The 22053-nt window shown below is 36.0% G+C and overlaps 1 protein-coding gene across 3 annotated transcripts in view; it reads right to left on the bottom strand.

The window, feature by feature from the left end:
- The window catches only part of ARB2A (ARB2 cotranscriptional regulator A), a 433180-nt gene that overhangs the window by 147167 nt on the left and 263960 nt on the right, over positions 1-22053 (bottom strand). For all 3 annotated transcript variants that reach the window (XM_082836445.1, XM_082836443.1, XM_082836444.1), the window contains one exon: positions 1049-1165. In XM_082836445.1, the coding sequence (XP_082692571.1) occupies positions 1049-1165 (117 nt within the window). The remainder of the gene's footprint in view (positions 1-1048; positions 1166-22053) is intronic.

The raw sequence follows: 22053 nt of genomic DNA, 5'->3' as shown, positions 1-22053 counted from the left end.
GATTGGTGATATGATAACACCACTAGGGGATTATACAGCCTAGTCTTTCTGTTTATTCAAAACTCTTTTCAAACATTAACTCTCTGGTCCTTATGGTGCACCATGAGGACTGGCAGAAGTTACTGTACCTATGGTGAGAGGTCAGCTGAATAAATACCTGGGTATTCTATTAAAAAAAAAAAACTGGAAGAAAATCAGGAAGGTCAACCAGCTCATTCATATATATAAGTATTGATTTGATTAAACAATTGCTAAAGCATGGCGTGGCTAATGTCAATTGCTTATAATATCAGGAAGGTGAATATAAGCAAAAAAGAAATTTCAGCTATATATCTGTAATAGGAATCAAGGAAATAATGAGCTGAAAGTTGTTTGAAAAATGGGAGCATGTTCAATGAGTCCTTGTAAATTCTCAGGTTCACAAGCCCTTAGGAAGCGTGAAAAAGCTTTCTTAGCCTGAGGCTGGACCATGACCAGCCCCTGGGTTTCTCCTAGCTCAAGGGTCTGCAAAACACTATTTCAGCTTTTCACTTCTTCTCCCCCTACTGGCAGCAGTGAGCCATCCATTTAAGAGGGGCACATATCGACCACTTCTGAAGAAAAGAATGAGACAATGTATATTGGGCTTGTTTCTTGTAATTAAGCAGTACCAATGCTAAATACCAAAATTAAAAATCAGGGAATAATAACCTCCTAACAGATCATGACCTTATTCAGCCAAAGTTCCTACTATATACTGTATGCATACATATATTCTATAGAAAGCCAAAAAAAAAAAAAAAAAAGAAAGAAAAAGAAAAAGGGGATATTCTATAGAAAGCCAAAAAAAGAAAAAAGAAAAAGAAAAATGGGAGGAGGGCTTTCAAAAAAGTAGTCTTTCTTCAGAAGGGTTTCCTATTATTATTTCAACCATGTCTAGTTTTCTCTATTCCCTCTTTCTGCCTCCAGAAAGGGAATTTGGCGGTGGGAGGTGATATAAGTTAGTGGGGCTGCTCAAGATATAAAGGCTCACACTCATTCATCTCAGCACAGAAAAAAATCATCTCACCTCTCTCATCCATTCTCGAATCGTTTTGCCAGCTTCTTGATGCCACACATTGTGAACAGAGTCTGTCAACGCCACAGCAGTCACCTTACTTTTCACATCTGCTTCTCGTTGAATCATCTGTTTTTAAAAAGGAAAATAAAATATTGGCCACAATTTTTTTCCCTACTGGGTGCAATCTGCTTAGTCATAGATAACAGTAATATATTAAAAATGAAAAAGCAATATGCATCTCTTGTTCAAATTTACTCTTTTCTACACTGAACACATGCCTTATTCTTGTACAGAGGTGTGAAAAGACCTAATATTTTCTTTGCAAAAGACAATACCACTTAAGTCTTAGAACTGTGCAGCTCTATTATTTTCCACGTGGTTTGACAATTCAAGGATTAAAGGCATCACAGGGGAAAAAAAGAGGAATCCCTGAGGGCTTTTTTTATAAGTTTCTTCCACCATGTCCTATTTCAGTGCTTCAGGGAGTTGTACCAGGGGTTCACTGTTAGCTACTTAGACTAACTTCTGCTAATTTTTAGTAGAGGGCACATCAGTAAAGAAAGATGTCTTTGACTTTTCCAATTTAACTAGCCTGCTCTTCACCATGGCCTTGTAATTCCTTGGTGTTTTAAATGACCACAAAGATCTTTCTCTTCAAAGATTATCAATGTCATTTTGCTTTCTTTTAGGCTGAAAAATGATTACATTTTAACTTGTTTCTATAGAATGTTATTTCTATAAAATTACATTGTTCTAAAACTTAAAAAAAGAGCCACTTGGCTTGAAGAAATGGAAGAATTCATCAGTGGTCTGCAAAATAAAGAAACTGAGAGATAATAGTTCTAGATTAAAAGAATCATAAACATTCTAACTCTACTAACACTAGTAACTGATTTGACACAACAAATATAAGAAAGCTTAATAAAAAAATTAGTTTCAATACAGTATCTAGTAGCCTTGAATTTTATAGCCATGCCTTCACTCTTTCTTTGCATCAAATGTCTTTTCTGCCTCTAAAAAAGAGCAATTTCTCTATCATTTACTATTAATTTATTGTCTATCAAAAATACATTACTGCATTAAAAAAAAGGGAGAATTCTGAATGGTGATGAAAGCTCACACAGAAAACAATGCAAGCCACACTTCTGATACCAAATGATGCCTGTTGGCATTCTGAATTAAAAATGTCTCTTTCCTAAATTTCTTTAAACCCTGCATATGCACATCCCCTTTCACTAAACAGTACCTAATGGGAATCTAATTCACTGTTAATGCTGCCTCAGCAGCATCCCTGCACCTTAAATCTTTGTGCCTTGTGGTTTCTGCTCATGTAATGTGCAGATCTTAAAATCAATGTTGGTTATGAACACCATAATATTACTGCAAAAATTCACCTGGCAGTACCAATAATATTTTTAAAAGCATAAAATAATACTCTAATTCAATACTTCACATTCATTATTAAGCAGTTTACTACCTGCTTCTAGATTTTATTTTAAAAATAGATTCTCATTGGATTACAATGGCACTAGAATATAGAAATTTAAACTGACATTGGATAATAAACCTCCAAATTCCACAACAGTGAATCCACCTGGCTCATGAAGAACTTATATGTCCCTATTCTCATTTTCTAAACAGGAACACTTAGAGATCTAGGAAGACTGTTGTTGAAGTTACTAAATAAGAACACCACACTCTTCTAGTAGTCTAAGAATATGTCTGCATTTATAAATATTTGTGCTGAATTTTGTTTTGGTTATTGTTGACACATGCTGACTTAAATTTAAGATGGTAGTGTCTGAAGGTACTAGATATTGAGGACCATTTGTGAAATGATATAAAATTAAGAGTTGAAAAGGCTGAGGATTTAGTGCAAAAGTAGAAAATCTGGGGATTAAAATTCTACAAACCTGGAAAAATATACAGTTGATTGACTACCAGAGCGAAAAAACTTTGGTCTGTTTGTTCATCTGGCTGACATTTCACACAATGGATGGTGATGATCTGTAACCTTTCTTCACATCACATCAAACCACATTAATCATCCAGCATGATACTCCCTTACATTGTTATGGTTCTTTACAGTTTAAAGAGCACTTCCTTCCATATTATATTACTAGAGGAGGGGAATGGTCAAATTCCAGAGGATCTCAATCAAGAGCTGTTTACAAATGAACCCAGTAACAAAAAATTTCAAATATTTGACTGTTTAGGATTAGCAGAATTTTAAATCGGTGAAAATCTTAACATTTTAGTTTTTCAGACTATTTTCCTCTTTGGCCATGCTGCAACTGGTAGTACTGGAACTACTTGCAACTGCCATTTCTGTCCAAAGCCTCTGCTTCTTGCATCTGTTGGTGTGGTTCCTAGCTCCCATTCTCTCCCTTACTGCTTCCACTACGAATGAGCAGTGACGAAAAATGCTGGAGAATGGCAGTGGGGGGGTAGACTGAACACAGGAATCAAGACTGTTTAAGAGACAGACCTTAGATGGAACACAGCTAAAGCAAGGAATGGGTGGAGGCACAGCTGGGCAGGAAAACAACTTCTTTAAAAGTCCACAGTAGAAGACCATGATAGTCTGGAAAACCCAGAAATCTGAAAGGAAAGAAGCCATATGACCGAGGTCCTACTATATGTCAATCTAAGGTGGAGATGTGGTTTTTATTAGGATCCATGGATATGAACACCTTTGAAATTCTTTGCAAAATTCTGTCTGTATGTGATATGAATATTTTTCTGGGAGAGGATGCTTAGCTTTCATTAGATTCTTAGAGGGATCTTAATTTCTAAAAATGGTAAGAGTTTGTGATCTCAATACCAATCTTTCAGAAAAGAAAGATGGCATTATTTTTTTTCTTAAAATGTCTTCAGTATGGCAGTATGGTATTGAGGTGAATAAAAGTGAAAAAAAAAATTGATAACCCAGACATCAACATCCTAAAGTTTCATGGCTTACTTAATGTATGGTAAAATTAAAATACTGTTTGCTTTTCTTTGTGTATATAATATTTGTTTCTATCTGAGTAGCACTTCATACATTTCAAAATGAATACATAGTCAATCTCACTTCACTCTGAAATAATACTGAAGTGTATATAAACCTTGTATCATTTTCCCCATTTCAGAGGAGGAAACTGAAGCTTTGAAACTGGTTAAAGGCCACACAGATATGACTCTATATCTGTGGCCATGTAAAGTGACACAGCTCTGACTTGACCATGACTTTATGTCTTGTGTTCTTTCATTTGTATCACATGGGGTCTATTTCTCAGTAATATACTATTACACTCTTATATAAATAAACTCATTTGATTAATTCCATTTTCATATATACAATATTTCATTGACTTGGACATTTAAAAGAATGGTTTAAAAAAATCCAAATCCGGGCTTCCCTGGTGGCGCAGTGGTTGAGAGTCCGCCTGCTGATGCAGGGGACACGGGTTCGTGCCCCGGTCTGGGAAGATCCCACATGCCGCGGAGCGGCTGGGCCCGTGAGCCATGGCCGCTGAGCCTGCGCATCCGGAGCCTGTGCTCTGCAGCCGGAGAGGCCACAAAAGTGAGAGGCCCGAGTACCGCAAAAAAAAAAAAAAAAAATCCAAATCCAAATCAGTAAAGAATGTTGAAATTCTGAAAATCATGCTAAGAGAAATCAGCCATGAGCAAAATCATACTATGAACAGCATTAAAAATTATTACTATAGTTCTACAATAAATGATGTATAGGATAACAGGGGAAGTTAAATATTTATATAAATCATATTGATGATTTGAGAATTAATACAAATATTTGATGCTGTCACCTGATATTTTTCTTTCCCCTTCCTAATTCTGTTCATCTATTCCAATTTTGTTATAATGTCTTTTCACCTTAGCTTATACACAATTAATCTGCTCTTTCCTTCATTGTACTGCCTGCTCCCAGTCTGACAAAATTAACCCAATAAATATCAAGTACTTTGAACAGTAAAAACATATACCATCTGTATGCGGGCTCATCTTATTATTAAAATTTTTGATGGGGTTGAAATTGAGAGAAAAAAAATACCTATTATTTTTTTTCTTCCAGAGTAAGAGTAAGATTTTAAACATTAAGTAACTATAACAAGATAAGACAGCTTATCTGAGTGTAAGAGTATTTGGCAAGATGGAAACCAGAGGACCAGAAGGGCGGAATGAGAGGGCCAGTCAGTGGCAGCTACCTTTGCTCCCCTCCATGGATATGGTCCTTCCACAGGGCTGCTACCATCTCTCCCCAGAAATCAGGTAGGCCTTTTCTGTCCACCTAACCTCCCTCACCATGCTTTCTCCAATGCCCTCAAATGATGTATCTGCTTACTATCTTCATAAGTACCTGGCCCAATTCAAATACTTCATGTCACCCTAAAAGTTCCTTAATTCCCTTTTTGTACCTACAAACTGTTTAACTTTTCTGTGGGTTTCATTTCTTCTAGAACTCTACCGTGAGGTACTTTTAGCAAAGGAAAACATAAAGACTCTTTTATTTCCACTAAATCAAATGAAAAAGTTGCTGTCCATTTGTCTTAGCTTAGAAGATAAGCTTTTGAAGGCAGGGAAATGTTGATGTTATAGGGATGCTCTACCATGAAATCTGTGGGGGTAGGTTCGTGTCTCTACTCCAGGGCCTTGGATTCTGGAAATTACAAATCCAACCTAATACTAGATTCAATACTCCCAACCTGAAAAAGAAGTGAACCCTGAACTGGGTTGTCTTCACCCTAATCTAAAGGACGAAACAGATAATTTTATTTTCCCATATTTGTGACCCAGCAGCCACAGCACTCAGAATAAATATGTCTTATATCTTAAAGTCCGAGGGGACCTCCTGAAAGAGCCAGTGTGGCTTAGGGGTAGGGATGTATATATGTGCATGTAGATCCATATTTATATTTGCATATATATTTTAAACATGTTTTTGAGGGAAATATTTTAAAACTCTTTCATCAGCAAAAGCCATTACTTTCTTTTTAAATTCTGACATGTGTTACACATATGTACTGTGAGGGTTACAGCATGTGAATCACTTGTACAGGAAAGAATATTCTCAAAGAAAATCAAATAACCCATTGTTTCCTTCAGATGAAGATCTGACACTACTGTACGTTTATAAATTTGAAGATCATTACTACTGTATGAGCATGAATGAATCCTTAGTCTGGTTAATAGCACGGTTGAGATTTGAGATGTCTTTAAAAAAATACATATGAATATAAATAGATTAGCTCCCTCTAGAGCTTCTCAAGTTAAGATTTCAGATTAAGTTGTTCCAAAGTTTGGAAAGAATGAAAAGCCTTTTCACATTTTCGTTATGCAGATTATAATTACACTCAGTGCTTCTACTTGAGTGAAGTCTTTATGTGGTTCGACAAACTCTGGTATTTTACCACAAGCCTCTCCCATCATTTTACAGTTCTCCCTGTATGTTCCCTAGCGAGTGGTGCACTGTCCTCTGTGCTATCAGGCCTACCGTGTTAAAAATGTGCCCTGGGCCAAGATGACTGATCAGCTGCCAGTGGGTTTGGTAGAGTCTTTTCTGTTAACGTCTTCCTGAAGGTTCTTTTGTACAAGTGTATCCCAATAGCATACCACCCACAGAACAAATACCTTTGCTGCAACATTAAAACTTTGGTTCTGTTACTCAAGGCTCTTGAAGCACCTCTAGTGATTATAATGAAATACGTATACACTTTGGTAGATGAAATAGGAAGACTAAACTGCCCAGCCGGAAATTCAGACAAGTATGACACTCAGCTCTCACATGTTACAGTTCACACTTCTCATCTGCATTCACTTTTTTTTTTTTCCTCCTTCAAAAGTAGAAGCTTTCAAGTAAGCAGTCTTCATAAGGAGTGCGGTGGTTAGATTCAAGGACCTTGGAGTCAGATTCCCTGGGTTCAAATCCCTGCTCTGCCACTTCTGGTAGTAACACCTTGAGTTAATTATTTCAACTTTTTCAGTGTCTCTATTTCATCACATGTAAAAGGGAGATAATAAATAAACTAAGTCATAGAGTTATTGTGAGATGACATGAACTAAACATAAAGCAACTTGCAGAGCACCTGACACACGGTGCACAATTATAGTAGAGGATCCCATAAAAACATATAATGTAAACTACGCCTCATGTGTAAACTAGTGCATTCTCCTTTCTCAATGTAGAAGGTAACAGAAGCTTAATTTAGAATGCATTTAATGACAATGTTATTTTTTAAAGGGTCATATATCCATAAAGGAAAAAAATTTATGAAGGGCTGCTTTTTCCTTAGAGTATGTGGTTCAATAATTCTAAAATCACCTGTCTGAGGAGTAGAAAGAGCTGATTATTGCGTCTGTTTAAAGTCCTGTAATCAGAATACTAGACCAGTAATAGCACCATGCTAAAACAATTGTTGAAGCCGTACTGTGGCAACCTCACTTTCTGGGCACCAGCAAACCCTTTCAGAATTACTGGGCTGGCTACAAAGCACGTAGCCATGGCTCAGCAGTGCCAAGCTGGCAGAGAGAGAGTCTCTTTACAGCTGTTCTTTGCATAAAAGGGAGTGTAGCTGACTATATTTTTAAAAAGGTAATCACAGAGATATGAAGTATGTCCAGAGGAAGGCAGTATAGTGTTGTAGTTAAAACACACATAGGCTTTGGAATAAGATGTCCGTAACATTTTTATTTTTGGTTAATCATTATAAGAATACAAAAATGGGAATAATAACAAATATATTATTAATCAAAACTAATTATAAGAATAACAAAAGTGGGAGTCACTTCATAGGGTGGCTGAAGGATAAATAAGGTATGTAAGCAATCAATACTGTCAGCTACTATTATTACTACCTTGACATTCATTTTTAATTTCTAAAATGTATCCTTCCTTTTAGATATGGTTATCTATGTACTCTTCAGTGACATCAACATTTGTGCTGATAGGGTAGCAGTTAAGAAGTGTCATACAGTTACTACACCCACCTCCACCCCAACTTTCTCCACTATGTAAAGTGATTCGGGCTTGCTTAAATGTTTTCAAAGGAAAGAATTAGGTAGAAATAGGATAATCACACATTTCAGATAGTCCAAGACAGTCCTGGTTTACGCCTGTTGACCTGCTATAGTTATTAATAATGTCCCCTTTCACAGTTAAAAGTGTTTTGGTTTGGATAGTAAATTATATGGTCACTGAATGTATAATACAGAAGTTAAATGTCACTCTAGCAAATGAGTAAATCTTTGTGCTCAATGCTTAGCAATTTAAGGATATACCTAAACCTAGAGAGTTGTCACTAAAAAAGTAACCATGTAGAAAAACATACAAGAAATATTTCCCAAAGTTCCTAAGTTCCAAACTTAAGGGCAAGCCTCAGCGCTGTGCGGCCCCTCACAGATGGACATGCAACCTCACACCCTGGGTAGGTAAACATGGCCAGCTGGAGCTCCACTGTAACAACAGGATAAGACAACATTCTCTTTTCCTGTGCTTTGAAGCCCTAGCTTCAATTCTTACAACCTTTGTCTAATTTCAGGAAGGAAAAGGCTCTCTACAGGCAAGAACCCCAAGGATAGGGTATGTAAACTGAAACTTCTTGGGTCACATGCATTTATGAAGATAAGTCTCCAGCCACCAGTTAGGGAATGGCAAGTTATGATTTATTATTGCAGGCAGCCAGAAGAGAGCAGTAATAACTTCCTTTTCCTTTCCTGCCTAGACCATGCTGCCACGTGCAGACTCCTTCAACAACAAAAAAGCATGTGGAAGGTAGGTTGAAAAGAAAAAGAAAAAACAAAACAAAACAAAACAAAACAAATATTAAGTGACTGACAATCTGGGAGTTGGGAAAGAAGACCAGTGCCTTACAAAAACACATGATGTGAGAAAAAAAGCCACAGTATGAGAAACTTACTTTATTACTCCAGAAAACAGCAAGTTAATTATAAGAAAAAAAAAAATAAAAGAGGTCACAGATTAAAAAGCCAGTGTAAGACTTCATCAAGGTGACTTATTTGATTAAAATGTTTTATTATGTAATGTTAGAAGACTGACCATAAGTTGGCAAGATATTATAAAACACAGATTTGAAAATTACAATGAATATATATGAAGTGGATATATCATAAAAGTATAAGTAAGGACTAAAAACACTGCCAGTCCAAAACACTAAGGCAGGCTTAGCAAAGAAGATGGGTTTTTTTTTTTGTTTTTTTGTTTTTTTTTTCAAAGGAGATGTTTAAATGATGACAATACACGGTCTTAAACGGAAAAATGAGAAAACTTTTTAAAACCTTATAAATGTACTACATACCAAGAAATGTTTCTGATGCAAATAGGTAGTAAGCATGTTCACGATACTAAGTTGAAAAATCACTTATGAGCCTTTGGTAATTGGTATATACTATAAATACTTTGGTATATTATAGGTTTGGCAGGGGCAGGCATACACATTCAGCTGGGAGAATGTTAATATACTTAAGTTTGAAAGCATAGCAGTTTCTTTAGGTCTGGGAAAAAGAAAGATAAAGGGATACAATTTCCTGCCACAAAGATACATAGTAGATAACTGAGTACAGGAGATCATGTTATTTAACAAATTTCTCTTAAAAGCCTTTACCTTAGGTGTGAGGTGATGGATATGTTGATTGGCTTGGCTGTGGTTGAATATTTCACAATGTATACAGATACTAGGGTCATCAGGTTGTACACCTTAAATATACACAAAATTTAACTGTCAATTATACTTCGCTAAACCTGGGAAAAAAACCTCTACGTTGAATTTCCACATAGATGTTGGTGCTTCTGAAATTTCATTAAAGTTTTCAAAGTTATTCTACAAATTTAACAATATTTTTATAAAAAATTCAGGTTCCAATTATCAGTATTGTTTTCAACATATTTTAAAGGCTGCATATTCTGTTACTTGGCATAAACAGGGGGAGTGATATTCTAATTTATCAACTGTTCTAGGTAATACATTATTACCATTAGGTTGATTTTTGACCTTTGGGAAGAACTCATAATTCAGGAAGGAAGCCAGGTTCAGATAAATTCTGTAGAGACCCTTAATATTCTGAGTATTTATATATAGACTATCTCTTTAGATAGAACAATTTCTTTTAAAATAGATTGGTAGTTGAGAGATTATGGATCTGTTTTATAGATCAGGAAAGTGATGCTTAGAGAAAGTGACTTGCCCATATTCACACACTTAGTATGTGGCTCAGCTAAACCCATTAATTCTAAATCCCGTGTCTTTATACCATGGCTATCTGTATATAATACCCTACATTTAACCAGCTGAAATACTTATTATACTGGTAATGATTTGTTCACTATCTTTCTTCCCCACTGAAATGTAGGCTCCCAGAGGGGAGGATCATATTTGCTGGGTCAACACCACATCTCTTTCCCTACACAGTGACTGGCACATAGTAGGTGCTCAAAAATTATTTGTGGAATGAATGGAGGTGCTATTTACAAAATGGAATAGATCAGGGAAAGTGATGGTTAGGAAGTTACAGCAACGTCTGGTTTGGCATGTTTAGAAATAGACCATAGGTTGGGTTCCCCAGGGAACAGACTCTGAGACGGAATTTAGCATGCAGGATGCTACAAAGGAGTGCCCTTAGGATCAACATCTGAGGAAGGGAGGGGAACAAAGCAAGAATGGTCAGAGAGAAGTCAACGTAAGATGCAGGTCCCAGACAACCTTGCATAACCCCAGGGGAGCTCTGGACCTAGAATGACCCTTCAGAGTCATCCCAAGTTGGGCCCAGATGGCTCCGCCCTTAATCTCCCACACTGTTCTGTCTTTGAATATGGATCCCCACAGCAGCCAAGGAAATCCCTCAAGAGGCAGACAGCTGAAGGCTGTCTGCTGAAAGCACTCCCAGGACTTGAGGCAACAACTCCTTTATTGAAGGAGCTACTAAGCAGTATGTCACAATGGCCACCACAGGCCAGAATTAAAATTAAGCATTAGCCTTGTCCATTCAAATCTAAATTATCCTTCCAATATGTCTAGTACTCTATTGTCATATTTGTGTACTCAAGCTTACATGATGATTTAACTGATATCTATGAGATCAAGTACATTTATCTTACATTTTAGGTCTCACATTCTGATGTTGTATTATCTATCTCATCAAATTTTGCAATATGCCCTAACTAAAGATTATAAAGGGAAAAACACACAATTAAAAGACACAGAAGCATTGAAAATTGAAAACCATAGAGAAATCAAAATCACAAATTGCAAAAGTTATCCTATAAATCTACTGGGAAATAATCTGATTTTCTGAATTTCTAATGAGTTGTATATGTCAGATAAAGCAAGGTATACTTGTGATTTCAAACCTGAATGGAGTTACAAAATAACTCCAAACTTCAAATAAAAAATGCAATCATCACTACTTAATGTCTGCTATGATAAACTCACACCTGGTAGTATTGGGAGGGAAAAAGGCAAGGTGAGCATGGGCAGAAGGATTTCACCATAAAAGTAGTTATGTTAGCTTTTCAGATCTCAGCCTTTATTTTCTATAATAAAAGGAAAATAAGCAATGAGTTATATAAATTTTGGGACTAAAGACATTTGTGATTTTGATTCTTTTCCAGATCTCACTTACACTATACCCTCAGACATTTCTGAGTTTTTGTCTCTAGAAATTCAGGTTAATCTTCATTTGATCATATTTCTTCAAATGTAGTCTCAGGTTTATGTAGAAATGGTGTGGCACTGGTCTTATTTGCATATGTTGGGGGAGTCTTACTTTTAGATTCTAGTGTAGGCATTGACCCACTGACATAGTAAAGTAAGACCACCAAAATGTTTTTAAAAGAGAATGTGTTAATCAACTGTGGGTTATTAGACATTCCGCTGAGACACTGAAGAGACAGAAAAGAAAGAGCAGGCCACTGATGGAAAGGCTATGACCAAGGAGGAATTTCAGGGTGAATGGACTGCTCCAGCTCCCAAACCTCCTGCTGCTCCACCTAAGCTCACGTCTGAAGGTGCAGGTGCCCTCTGTGCCTACCCAGCAGTTCCCTCCTGAAGAGGAGCCTCAGCCTGGCCGCCATGGACACATCAGCAGTCCCCAAGCCCTGCCCACTGAATGGGTTTCTGAACTACAAGACAACAAGATTGATTCCGTAGGAAAGCACAGGCCTTGAGAAATCAGCTTTAACTTCAGGCTACAAGACAGTAGAAGCAAGAAGAACTACAATCCTGCAGCGTGTGGAATAGAAACTACATTCACAGAAAGGTAGACAAAACGAAAAGGCAGAGGACTATGTACCAGATGAAGGAACAAGATAAAACCCCAGAAAAACAATTAAATGAAGTGGAGCTAGGCAATGTTCCAGAAAAAGAATTCAGAATAATGATAGTGAAGATGATCCAGGACGTTGGAAAAAGAATGTAGGCAAAGATCGAGAAGATGCAAGAAATGTTTAACAAAGACATAGAAGAATTAAAGAACAAACACCTAGAAGAATTAAAGAACAAACAAACAGAGATGAACAATACAATAACTGAAATGAAAAATACACTAGAAGGAATCAATTGCAGAATAACTGAGGCAGAAGAATGGATAAGTGACCTGGAAGACAGAATGGTGGAATTCACTGCTGCAGAACTGAATAAAGAAAAAAGAATGAAGAGAAATGAAGACAGCCTAAGAGACCTCTGGGACAACATTAAATGCACCAACATTCACATTACAGGGGTCCAAAAGGAGGAGAGAGAGAGAAAGGATCCAGGAAAATATTTGAAGAGATTATAGTCAAAATCTTTCCTAACGTGGGAAAGGAAATAGTCATCCAAGTCCAGGAAGCACAGAGAGTCCCAGGCAGGATAAACCCAAGGAGAAACATGTCAAGACACATAGTAATCAAACTGACAAAAATTAAAGGCAAAGAGAAATTATTAAAAGCAACAAGGTAAAAATGACCAATAACATACAAGGGAACTCCCATAAGGTTAACAGCTGATTTCTTAGCAGAAACTCTGCAAGCCAGAAGGGAATGGCACGATATATTTAAAGTGATGAAAGGGAGGAACCTATAACCAAGATTACTGTACCCAGCAAGGATCTCATTCAGATTTGATGGAGAAATCAAAAGCTTTACAGACAAGCAAAAGCTAAGAGAATTCAGCACCACCAAACCAGCTCTACAACAAATGCTAAAGGAACTTCTCTAAGTGGGAAACACAAGAGAAGAAAAGGACCTACAGAAACAAACCCAAAACAATTCAGAAAATGGTAATAGTAACATACATATCGATAATTAACTTAAATGTGAATGGATTAAATGCTCCAAGCAAAAGACACAGACTCACTGAATGGATACAAAAACAAGACCCATATATATGCTGTCCACAAGAGACCTACTTCAGACCTAGGGACACATACAGACTGAAAGTGAGGGGGTGGAAAAAGATATTCCATGCAAATGGAAATCAAAATAAAGCTGGAGTAGCAATACTCATATCAGATAAAATAGACTTTAAAATAAAGAATGTTACAAAGGACAAGAAAGGACACTACATAATGATCAAGGGATCAATCCAAGAAGATATAACAATTATAAATATATATATATATACCCGACATAGGAGTCCCTCAATACATAAGGCAAGTGTTAACAGCTATAAAAGAGGAAATTGACAGTAACACAATAAACGTGGGGGACTTTAACACCTCACTCACACCAATGGACAGATCATCCAGACAGAAAATTAATGAGGAAACACAAGCTTTAAATGACACAATAGACCAGATAGATTTAATTGATATTTTTAGGACATTCCATCCGAAAACAGCAGACTACACTTTCTTCTCAAGTGCACACGGAACATTCTCCATGATAGATCACATCTTGGGTCACAAGTTAAGCCTTGGTAAATTTAAGAAAATTGAAGCCATATCAAGCATCTTTTGCAACCACAAGGCTATGAGATTAGAAATAAATTACAGGGAAAAAATGTAAAAAACACAAACACATGGAGGCTAAACAATACATTACTAAATAACCAAGAGATCACTGTAGAAATCAAAGAGGAAATCAGAAAATACCTAGAGACAAATGAAAATGAAAACACAATGATCTAAAACTTATGGGATGCAGCAAAAGCAGTTCTAAGAGGGAAGTTTATAGCTATACAATCCTACCTCAAGAAACAAGAAAAATCTCAAATAAACAATCTAACCTTACACCTAAAGAAACTAGAGAAAGAAGAACAAACAAAACCCAAAGTTAGTAGAAGGAAAGAAATCATAAAGATCAGAGCAGAAATAAATGAAGTAGAAACAACGAAAACAATAGCAAAGATCAATAAAGCTGAAAGCTGGTTCTTTGAGAAGATAAGCAAAATTGATAAACCTTTAGCCAGACTCATCAAGAAAAAGAGGGAGAAGACTCAAATCAATAAAAATAGAAATGAAAAAGGAGACGTTACAAAAGACACCACAGAAATACAAAGCATCATAAGAGACTACTACAGGCAACTCTGTGCCAATAAAATGGACAACGTGGAAGAAATGGACAAATTCTTAGAAAGGTATAACGTTCCAAGACTGAACCAGGAAGAAATAGAAAATATGAACAGACCAATCACAAGTAATGAAATTGAAACTGTGATTAAAAATCTTCCAACAAACAAAAGTCCAGGACCAGATGGCTTCACAAGCAAATTCTACCAAACATTTAGAGAAGAGCTAATACCCATCTTTCTCTAATTCTTCCAAAAAATTTCAGAGGAAGGAAACTCCCAAACTCATTCTATGAGGCCACCGTCACCCTGACAAAGATACTACAAAAAAACTACTAGAGCCAATCAATGAATTTGGTAAAGTTGCAGGGTACAAAATTAATGCACAGAAATCTCCTGAATTCCTATACACTAACAATGAAAGATCAGAAAGAGAAATTAAGGAAACAATCCCATTCACCATTGCAACAACAACAACAAAATATCTAGGAATAAACCTACCTATGGAGGTAAAAGACCTATACTCAGAAAACTATAAGGAATCAGACTCCCTGACTTCAGACTACACTCCAAAGCCACAGTAATCAAGATAATATGATACTGGCACAAAAACAGAAATACAGATCAATGGAACAGGATAGAAAGCCCAGAGATAAACCCCGCACATATGGTCAACTAATCTATGACAAAGGAGGCAAGGATATACAGTGGAGAAAAGACAGTCTCTTTAATGAGTGGTGCTGGGAAAACTGGACAGCTACATGTAACAGAATGAAATTAGAACACTCCCTAACACTATACACAAAAATAATCTAAAAATGGATTAAAAACCTAAATGTAAGACCGGACACTATAAAACTCTTAGAGGAAAACAGAGGAAGAACACTCTTTGACATAAATCACAGCAAGATCTTTTTTTGACCCACCTCCTAGAGTTAGGCAAATAAAAACAAAAATAAACAAATGGGACCTAATGAAACTTAAAAGCTTTTGCACAGCAAAGGATACTATAAACAAGACGAAAAGACAACCCTCAGAATGGGAGAAAATATTTGCAAACGAATCAATGGACAAAGGATCAATCTTCAAAATATATAAACATTTCATGCAGCTCAATATTAAAAAAACAAATAACCCAATCCAAAAATGGGCAGAAAACCTAAATAGACATTTCTCCAAGGAAGACATACAGATGGCCAAGAAACACATGAAAAGCTGTTCAACATTACTAATTATTAGAGAAATGCAAATCAAAACTACAATGAGGTATCACCTCACACCAGTTAGAATGGGCATTATCAGAAAATCTACAAACAATAAATGCTGGAGAGAGTGTGGAGAAAAGGGAACCCTCTTGCACCGTTGGTGGGAATGTAAATTGATACAGCCACTATGGAGAATAGTATGGAGGTTCCTTAAAAAACTAAAAACAGAATTACCATATGACCCAGCAAACCCACTACTGGGCATATACCCAGAGAAAACCATAATGCAAAAAGATACATGCACCCCAATGTTCACTGCAGCACTATTTACAATAGCCAGGTCATGGAAGCAACCTAAATGCCCATCGACAGATGAATGGATAAAGAAGATGTGGTACATATATACAATGGAATATTACTCAGCCATAAAAAGGAACTAAATTGGGTCATTTGTAGAGATGTGGATGGACCTAGAGACTGTCATACAGAGTGAAGTAAGTCAGAAAGAGAAAAACTAATATCGAATATTAATGCATATATGTGGAATCTAGAAAAATGGTACAGATGAACCGGTTTTCAAGGCAGAAATAGAGACACAGATGTTAGAGAACAAACCTATGGACACCAAGGGGGGAAAGCAGGGGGTGGTGGTGGTGGTGTGATGAATTGGGAGATTGGGATTGACATGTATACACTAATATGTATAAAAGAGATAACTAATACGAACCTGCTGTATAAAAAATAAAAGCATCAGCTCTGATTTCACTATTGATACTACCTATAAAATAGATAACTAATGAGAGCCTACTGTATAGCACAGGGAACTCTACTCAATGCTCTGTGGTGACCTAAATGGGAAAGCAATCTAAAATAGAGGGGATGTATGTATACATATAGCTGATTTACTTTGCTGTACAGTAGAAACTAACACAACTTTGTAAAGCAACTATACTCCAATAAAAATTTTAAAAATAATGATAAAATTTTAAAAATTGTGGGTGATTAGAGTTGCCAAACATTGGGAAGAAGTTGACACCAATTTTTAAACGGGAAAGTGACATCACTGTAATAAGTGTAAGTCATAGGCTTCCTACATTGTTTCAAAATATTTGAACAAGGATCTCCAGGTGGCTATTCTATCTAGGAATTTATGCTAAATACCTGTAGCTTGTGTGCCTGCTTAAACAGTCAACTGAATACTGATGTGGAAGAAATATCTATTCAACTAACTAGTTATAAAGGCTGTTTCAATGTACACTGTACTGACTAAAAAATGTAGGACAATCCTTTAACTTAGAATTTATGATTCTGACAATATGTTGGAGTAATTTTTCTTATGAAAGCACATCTCACATTTCTGAGATGATGAGTCTGTGGGAGTAAATGGTTGGAAATATGTTCAACCGAGATAGGACTTCTAAAGATTATATTTACTGCACAAAACCATACATACATTGCATGGAAGAAAACATGGGGTTGGAATGAAAGTAGCTATTTACCTCTATGACTATGGCTGTATATTCACAGGTAGAAAACATGTACAAATACTACATGTAGTAAAAGAGCACTTCTGAGTTCATGTACTAGGGAACCATAAACAATAGTCACTATGCTCTAAGCGTCCTCTATCAATATCCACCGTAATGGAAAATGCTAGAGTAGCACTTCAGATTACTAACAGGAAGAGGAGAACCCTGAAACCTATCATTCAGACATCTGATGACAGCTCCAATGCAAGATGGCCCTGAAAAATTTACACTGAGGAAGGGTTCATGTGTGAATGAAGGAGAATTATTCTCTGGGCTATTTTTTCAAATTCCATTTTCCTTCATGTGTCTGTTCATTAGCACTTCTTTCAAGGATATTCCACTGGTTGAGTCAATGATTTGGGGTCTATATTCCACTAACATTAAATAATGCCTTAGTTTCATGAGTATGAAATAATTCAAACAGTAAGAATCTAAAATAAATATACTTAGGCAGCACAGTACAGGATGTTTAATAAGCATCAGTATTTATTATGGTAGGAAGCAGAATTTTTGTTACATCACACCTTTTGTTACATAGCCAAATTTAGCCAATATGAAATCCTATAAAATGGCAAAGATATAAAAAAAAGTCAGTAGTTCACTAATTAAAAAGTCAATTATATGTCACTGTTTCATATCAGGTTAATTACTTCATTTACATTTTTGGAATTTTAAAGTAGTGCATGAAAGGTGACAGATTGACAGCACTGCAGACTGAAATTCTTACGCTATTTTCCTGAGTGTTAATAATATAAAAGGCGATATACAAAACAGAATTACACATAGGTTTTATCTAATGAGGTTACAATTGAAATAGACATGGTATGGAAATAGAAGAACAAGAGAGATGCTTTCAGAAAAACTACTGAAGAAGTAAGGTGAAAGGGAAATGGTCAAGTGGTAGATACTTTGATGTTGTTCTTCTAGGCATATATGTATGAAAGAATAGAGGTCAAACATCAACAAAACATCATTGTGTCTGAGGGGAAGAGAGTCAATGCCATTCAAATAAGTTATAAGAAGAAACCTTGAGTGAAAGAAAAATGAAGTGACTCCTTGTGGGGAAGGTTACCATAATCAGGATTGTAATAAGGGGAGGGTGGGGAGGAGGTGATACTATCACAGAGCACAAAAAAAGACAATGAACAGGAATGAGGAACAAATGTTGCACTTCCATAGTTCTGATCCTAACCCACTTCCACAAGAATGCAACTTGCCACTCCTTACTGTGGGTGTCATGATGAAATCTACCATACTACTTTCTGTCACTAACTTGTCAGAAAAAGCAAAGCTTCTCTAAGTCTGTCTGTTCCCACACAACCACAAGCACATACTACGGTCTATTAGTCCTTTTCCTCCTCAAACAGAAAGGATAATAAACTCGTTGCTGAATTTTTTAGTACTTGAATTAAACATTTCTAGAAGTTAATCTGACATTGTTGCCACTTTTTATTGTCTGTGGCGGTGGGTGAGTTAGGCCCTAATGCCTTAAAACTTACATTCTGATAGTAATGAACACAATGCAATTATATCTTATGGTCTTTTGTATAAAAGAATGAATTTACAAGTAGCATCATGTTTACTGAAACCAGTTTAAATAGTAATTACTACTGACGTGACTCTACCTATAACACAGAAGAAAAGAATGAAAAGTTGTCAGGGACATTAGAAACTATCTAGTCCAATTCTTTTTCGTACAGATGAGAAAACAGGTGAAATGACTTAAATGACACCTCCAGTTTCACAGACACAGGATAACCTCAGCTGTAACTCCAAGTCCCACAACTGATAATGCCTCCTTTACTCTTTACCACGTGCCATCAGTTCCTTGATGGTGAGTCCCACTGCTTTGCTTCCTTGTAATACTATAGGTTCCAAAGTGACATACCATTATGCAAGTTTTGGGGTTGACAGGTCACCAAGGTGATTTGTACACATAAACTGCTTTAATTCTGTGGACTAAATGGCTGTTTTGTTCTCTTTCTGATCAATTTGGCAGGTAAAGTCAGTCAAACTTGTTTCTTCATGTAGACACTGCCTTACTATGGAAATGAATGTGGAAACATTCATCTTTGTCAGAAATTATGTCAAATTATTCAAATTTATTGGTGAACTACAGCAAACATCCCCGCTGATAAACATCTCAGTCATATGTCTTTTAGAGAACACTTATGGTTCTAAAAAGATGACATTTCAGTGAGCCTTCCCATTCTGAAGCAAAGATGTCTGGAGAGAAAATGGGGTGTGTTATTAAGAGAACAGTTTTGTTAAAATCATAAAAAATTCCAAAGATGTCCAGCACTGTAAGTATTAAAACGTATTCCTTCAGGTAGCGTTGCTATTGCTTTCTCCTCTCCTTGTTATGGTCCTCTTTTAAGACCCTTAGGAAGCTGTCTCTAAGACTCTGTCAGTTTCTCTCTTTTCCATAGACACATTGCGGCCTTCACATTAACACTGCTTCTCTGCCTTGAGGTAATAAACGATTAGCTACAGCACAGTGGTGTGATGTTCATGTTATTCTTTGCTGTACTACACCCAACCAATGTCTCAAAAATTAATGCAAGTATATCAGGATCTGAAATTAACTTTTTATAGCCAAAAGCAACGTCCTGCTAAGAGGAGAAAAACCTATTATAACTGGGCTGGCATCTGATTGCCTGTAGATGGTGAGTACCAGGAAAATAACACTTCAAATTATAAAATGTTGAATATAACAAAAGCTGCCCCATATTGATTAATCAGTGTTTTGTTTATGAACTGATAAGGTCTAACTAGGTGGTACCTATTCTTTGTAAGTGTCAGATCTATTACTAAAGATCAGAGATGAACCTAAATTAGCTAATGCTCTAATGATGTTATACAGAAATAATTATAAAAAGAAAAATACTTGTATGAAAAATAAAGACAATATTTCTCTCTGAACCGTGCATTAACCTTGAAAGTTTTTTTTCCTAAAAAATTACATAAAACTAGTCACAATTTATTTAAACGTATACATTATTCAATAAACACTATCAAGAAATCACTTCGGATATAAGAAAAAAATCAGCCTAGAATAATGCACGTATCCATTTCTACTTAAAACATTTTTAATAATTTCTCATTAAAATACTCATTTAGAATAAACCAATTTGGGGTGCCATAAAGCAAAGGTATTTTACAAATTTTATTCAAAACTGCCCATGTGCTTATGTTCAGATGTTTTACCGGTGCTCAGACCAAGCTTCACTATACTAGCAATATTTTTTGTTCCTTTTTGGTTAGGATGTAAAACATATGCCACGAGAACACTAATATCTGTAAAAATACTTTATTCTAATTACTCATGTTAAAAATCAATATCATTAGCTAATAAAAACAAGGCATGATTTAACTGCATATTTTCATATATATAACATACGGCTATAACTCTAGAGGAGATGAATAAGAAATTTCACCAGCTCTCTTACAGATCTGATTAATGAGGAGAACAGGGATAAACAGTTTTCTGTATTCTATAGGCTACTGATTGCTTTGCAGGGGGTGTGAGGAAGACAGGGAAGAGAGAGTTTTATTTTAAAGAATAACATAACGAAGTCATTAATGTTCATAGAGATTCCAGGTAGTTCCGTAGTTTGAAACATGAATATTTAAGTCTGGAATGGATGTTAAGATTCTAAAAAATGAATAGAATATTTATATTTTTAAGTAGATCAAACTATACTGCCAATTGAAAAAGTTTAGTTAATTATGTCATCACTTTATTATCAACTAGTAACCACTGCTCTAATCTATAAATATAGTTATGAATGGTAGCATACCCAGTTTTCCTCTACTCATTTGCAAGTGATGAGCTGAAACAGAAGATTAAATACACTCCTTAAAATAGTTTGGAAGAACTGCAGGTCACTTTTGAATTAAGTACATGCCTGAAAATTACAAATAGGATCACTGGAATTTATATAAGCAAAAAGGTACAAATTATTGCTATCTGCGGTCTTTATTACTATGCTTTGCTTATCTTTCTCTTGACCTTTATCCAAATGAATCACACTAACTCTCGAATGCTTTCTCTCACTTGATTTCTAAAGCTGTTCATCACACTTGCTGGCTAGAAGCACAGCTGGCAAGGGATCTAAACCTCATCATTGGGCAAACTTGCCCTTCTGGTTTTGCCAAGAATGACATTTCCAATGGAAAAAAAAGTTACTGTATGGGACACTGGATACAGTATTTGTTTGTGAGAACCAAGAGCTCCACCCTCTTTGTTAGCACTACATATAGGCATTAGAAATAAGACCAAAACAACAAAGAATTAAATAGCCTAGAGTTCTGTAAATTCAATTATTAAAGTAGGAGCACAGAAATCAGCTGAGTATTTTTACTCATTTCCTGAAGAAAGATGCAACTGAGGATAAGCAGTGCCCCCTAGTGTCAATAACCACAGACAATAAAAGCTAAAGGAAACTTGCTAATGTTAACTGAACTAAAATTATTAAAAATATATGCATGTAATAAATTATAAATCCATTCGTTATTCAAATTTTAAAATTTACTTGTATATAAAGTCATACCAAATAATCATTTATTTAATGGTGATCTGCTCAGGAATGTGTGTTCACAGGAACACACACACACACACACACACACACACACACACACACACACACACACACACACACACACATACTGTACGCAGACTGACATGGCCAAGATGTCTTTAATGTTCCAGGCAGCTCAGAAAAAATATTCCACCCAGCACAGCAGGCCATGCATGAAGCGGGTGTCAGCAAGCCCAGCAG

Source organism: Leucopleurus acutus, assembly GCF_964270905.1.
Source record: "Leucopleurus acutus genome assembly, chromosome: 3".
Taxonomy (NCBI): Eukaryota; Metazoa; Chordata; class Mammalia; order Artiodactyla; family Delphinidae; genus Leucopleurus; species Leucopleurus acutus.
This window is presented reverse-complemented; position numbering and strand designations above follow the sequence as displayed.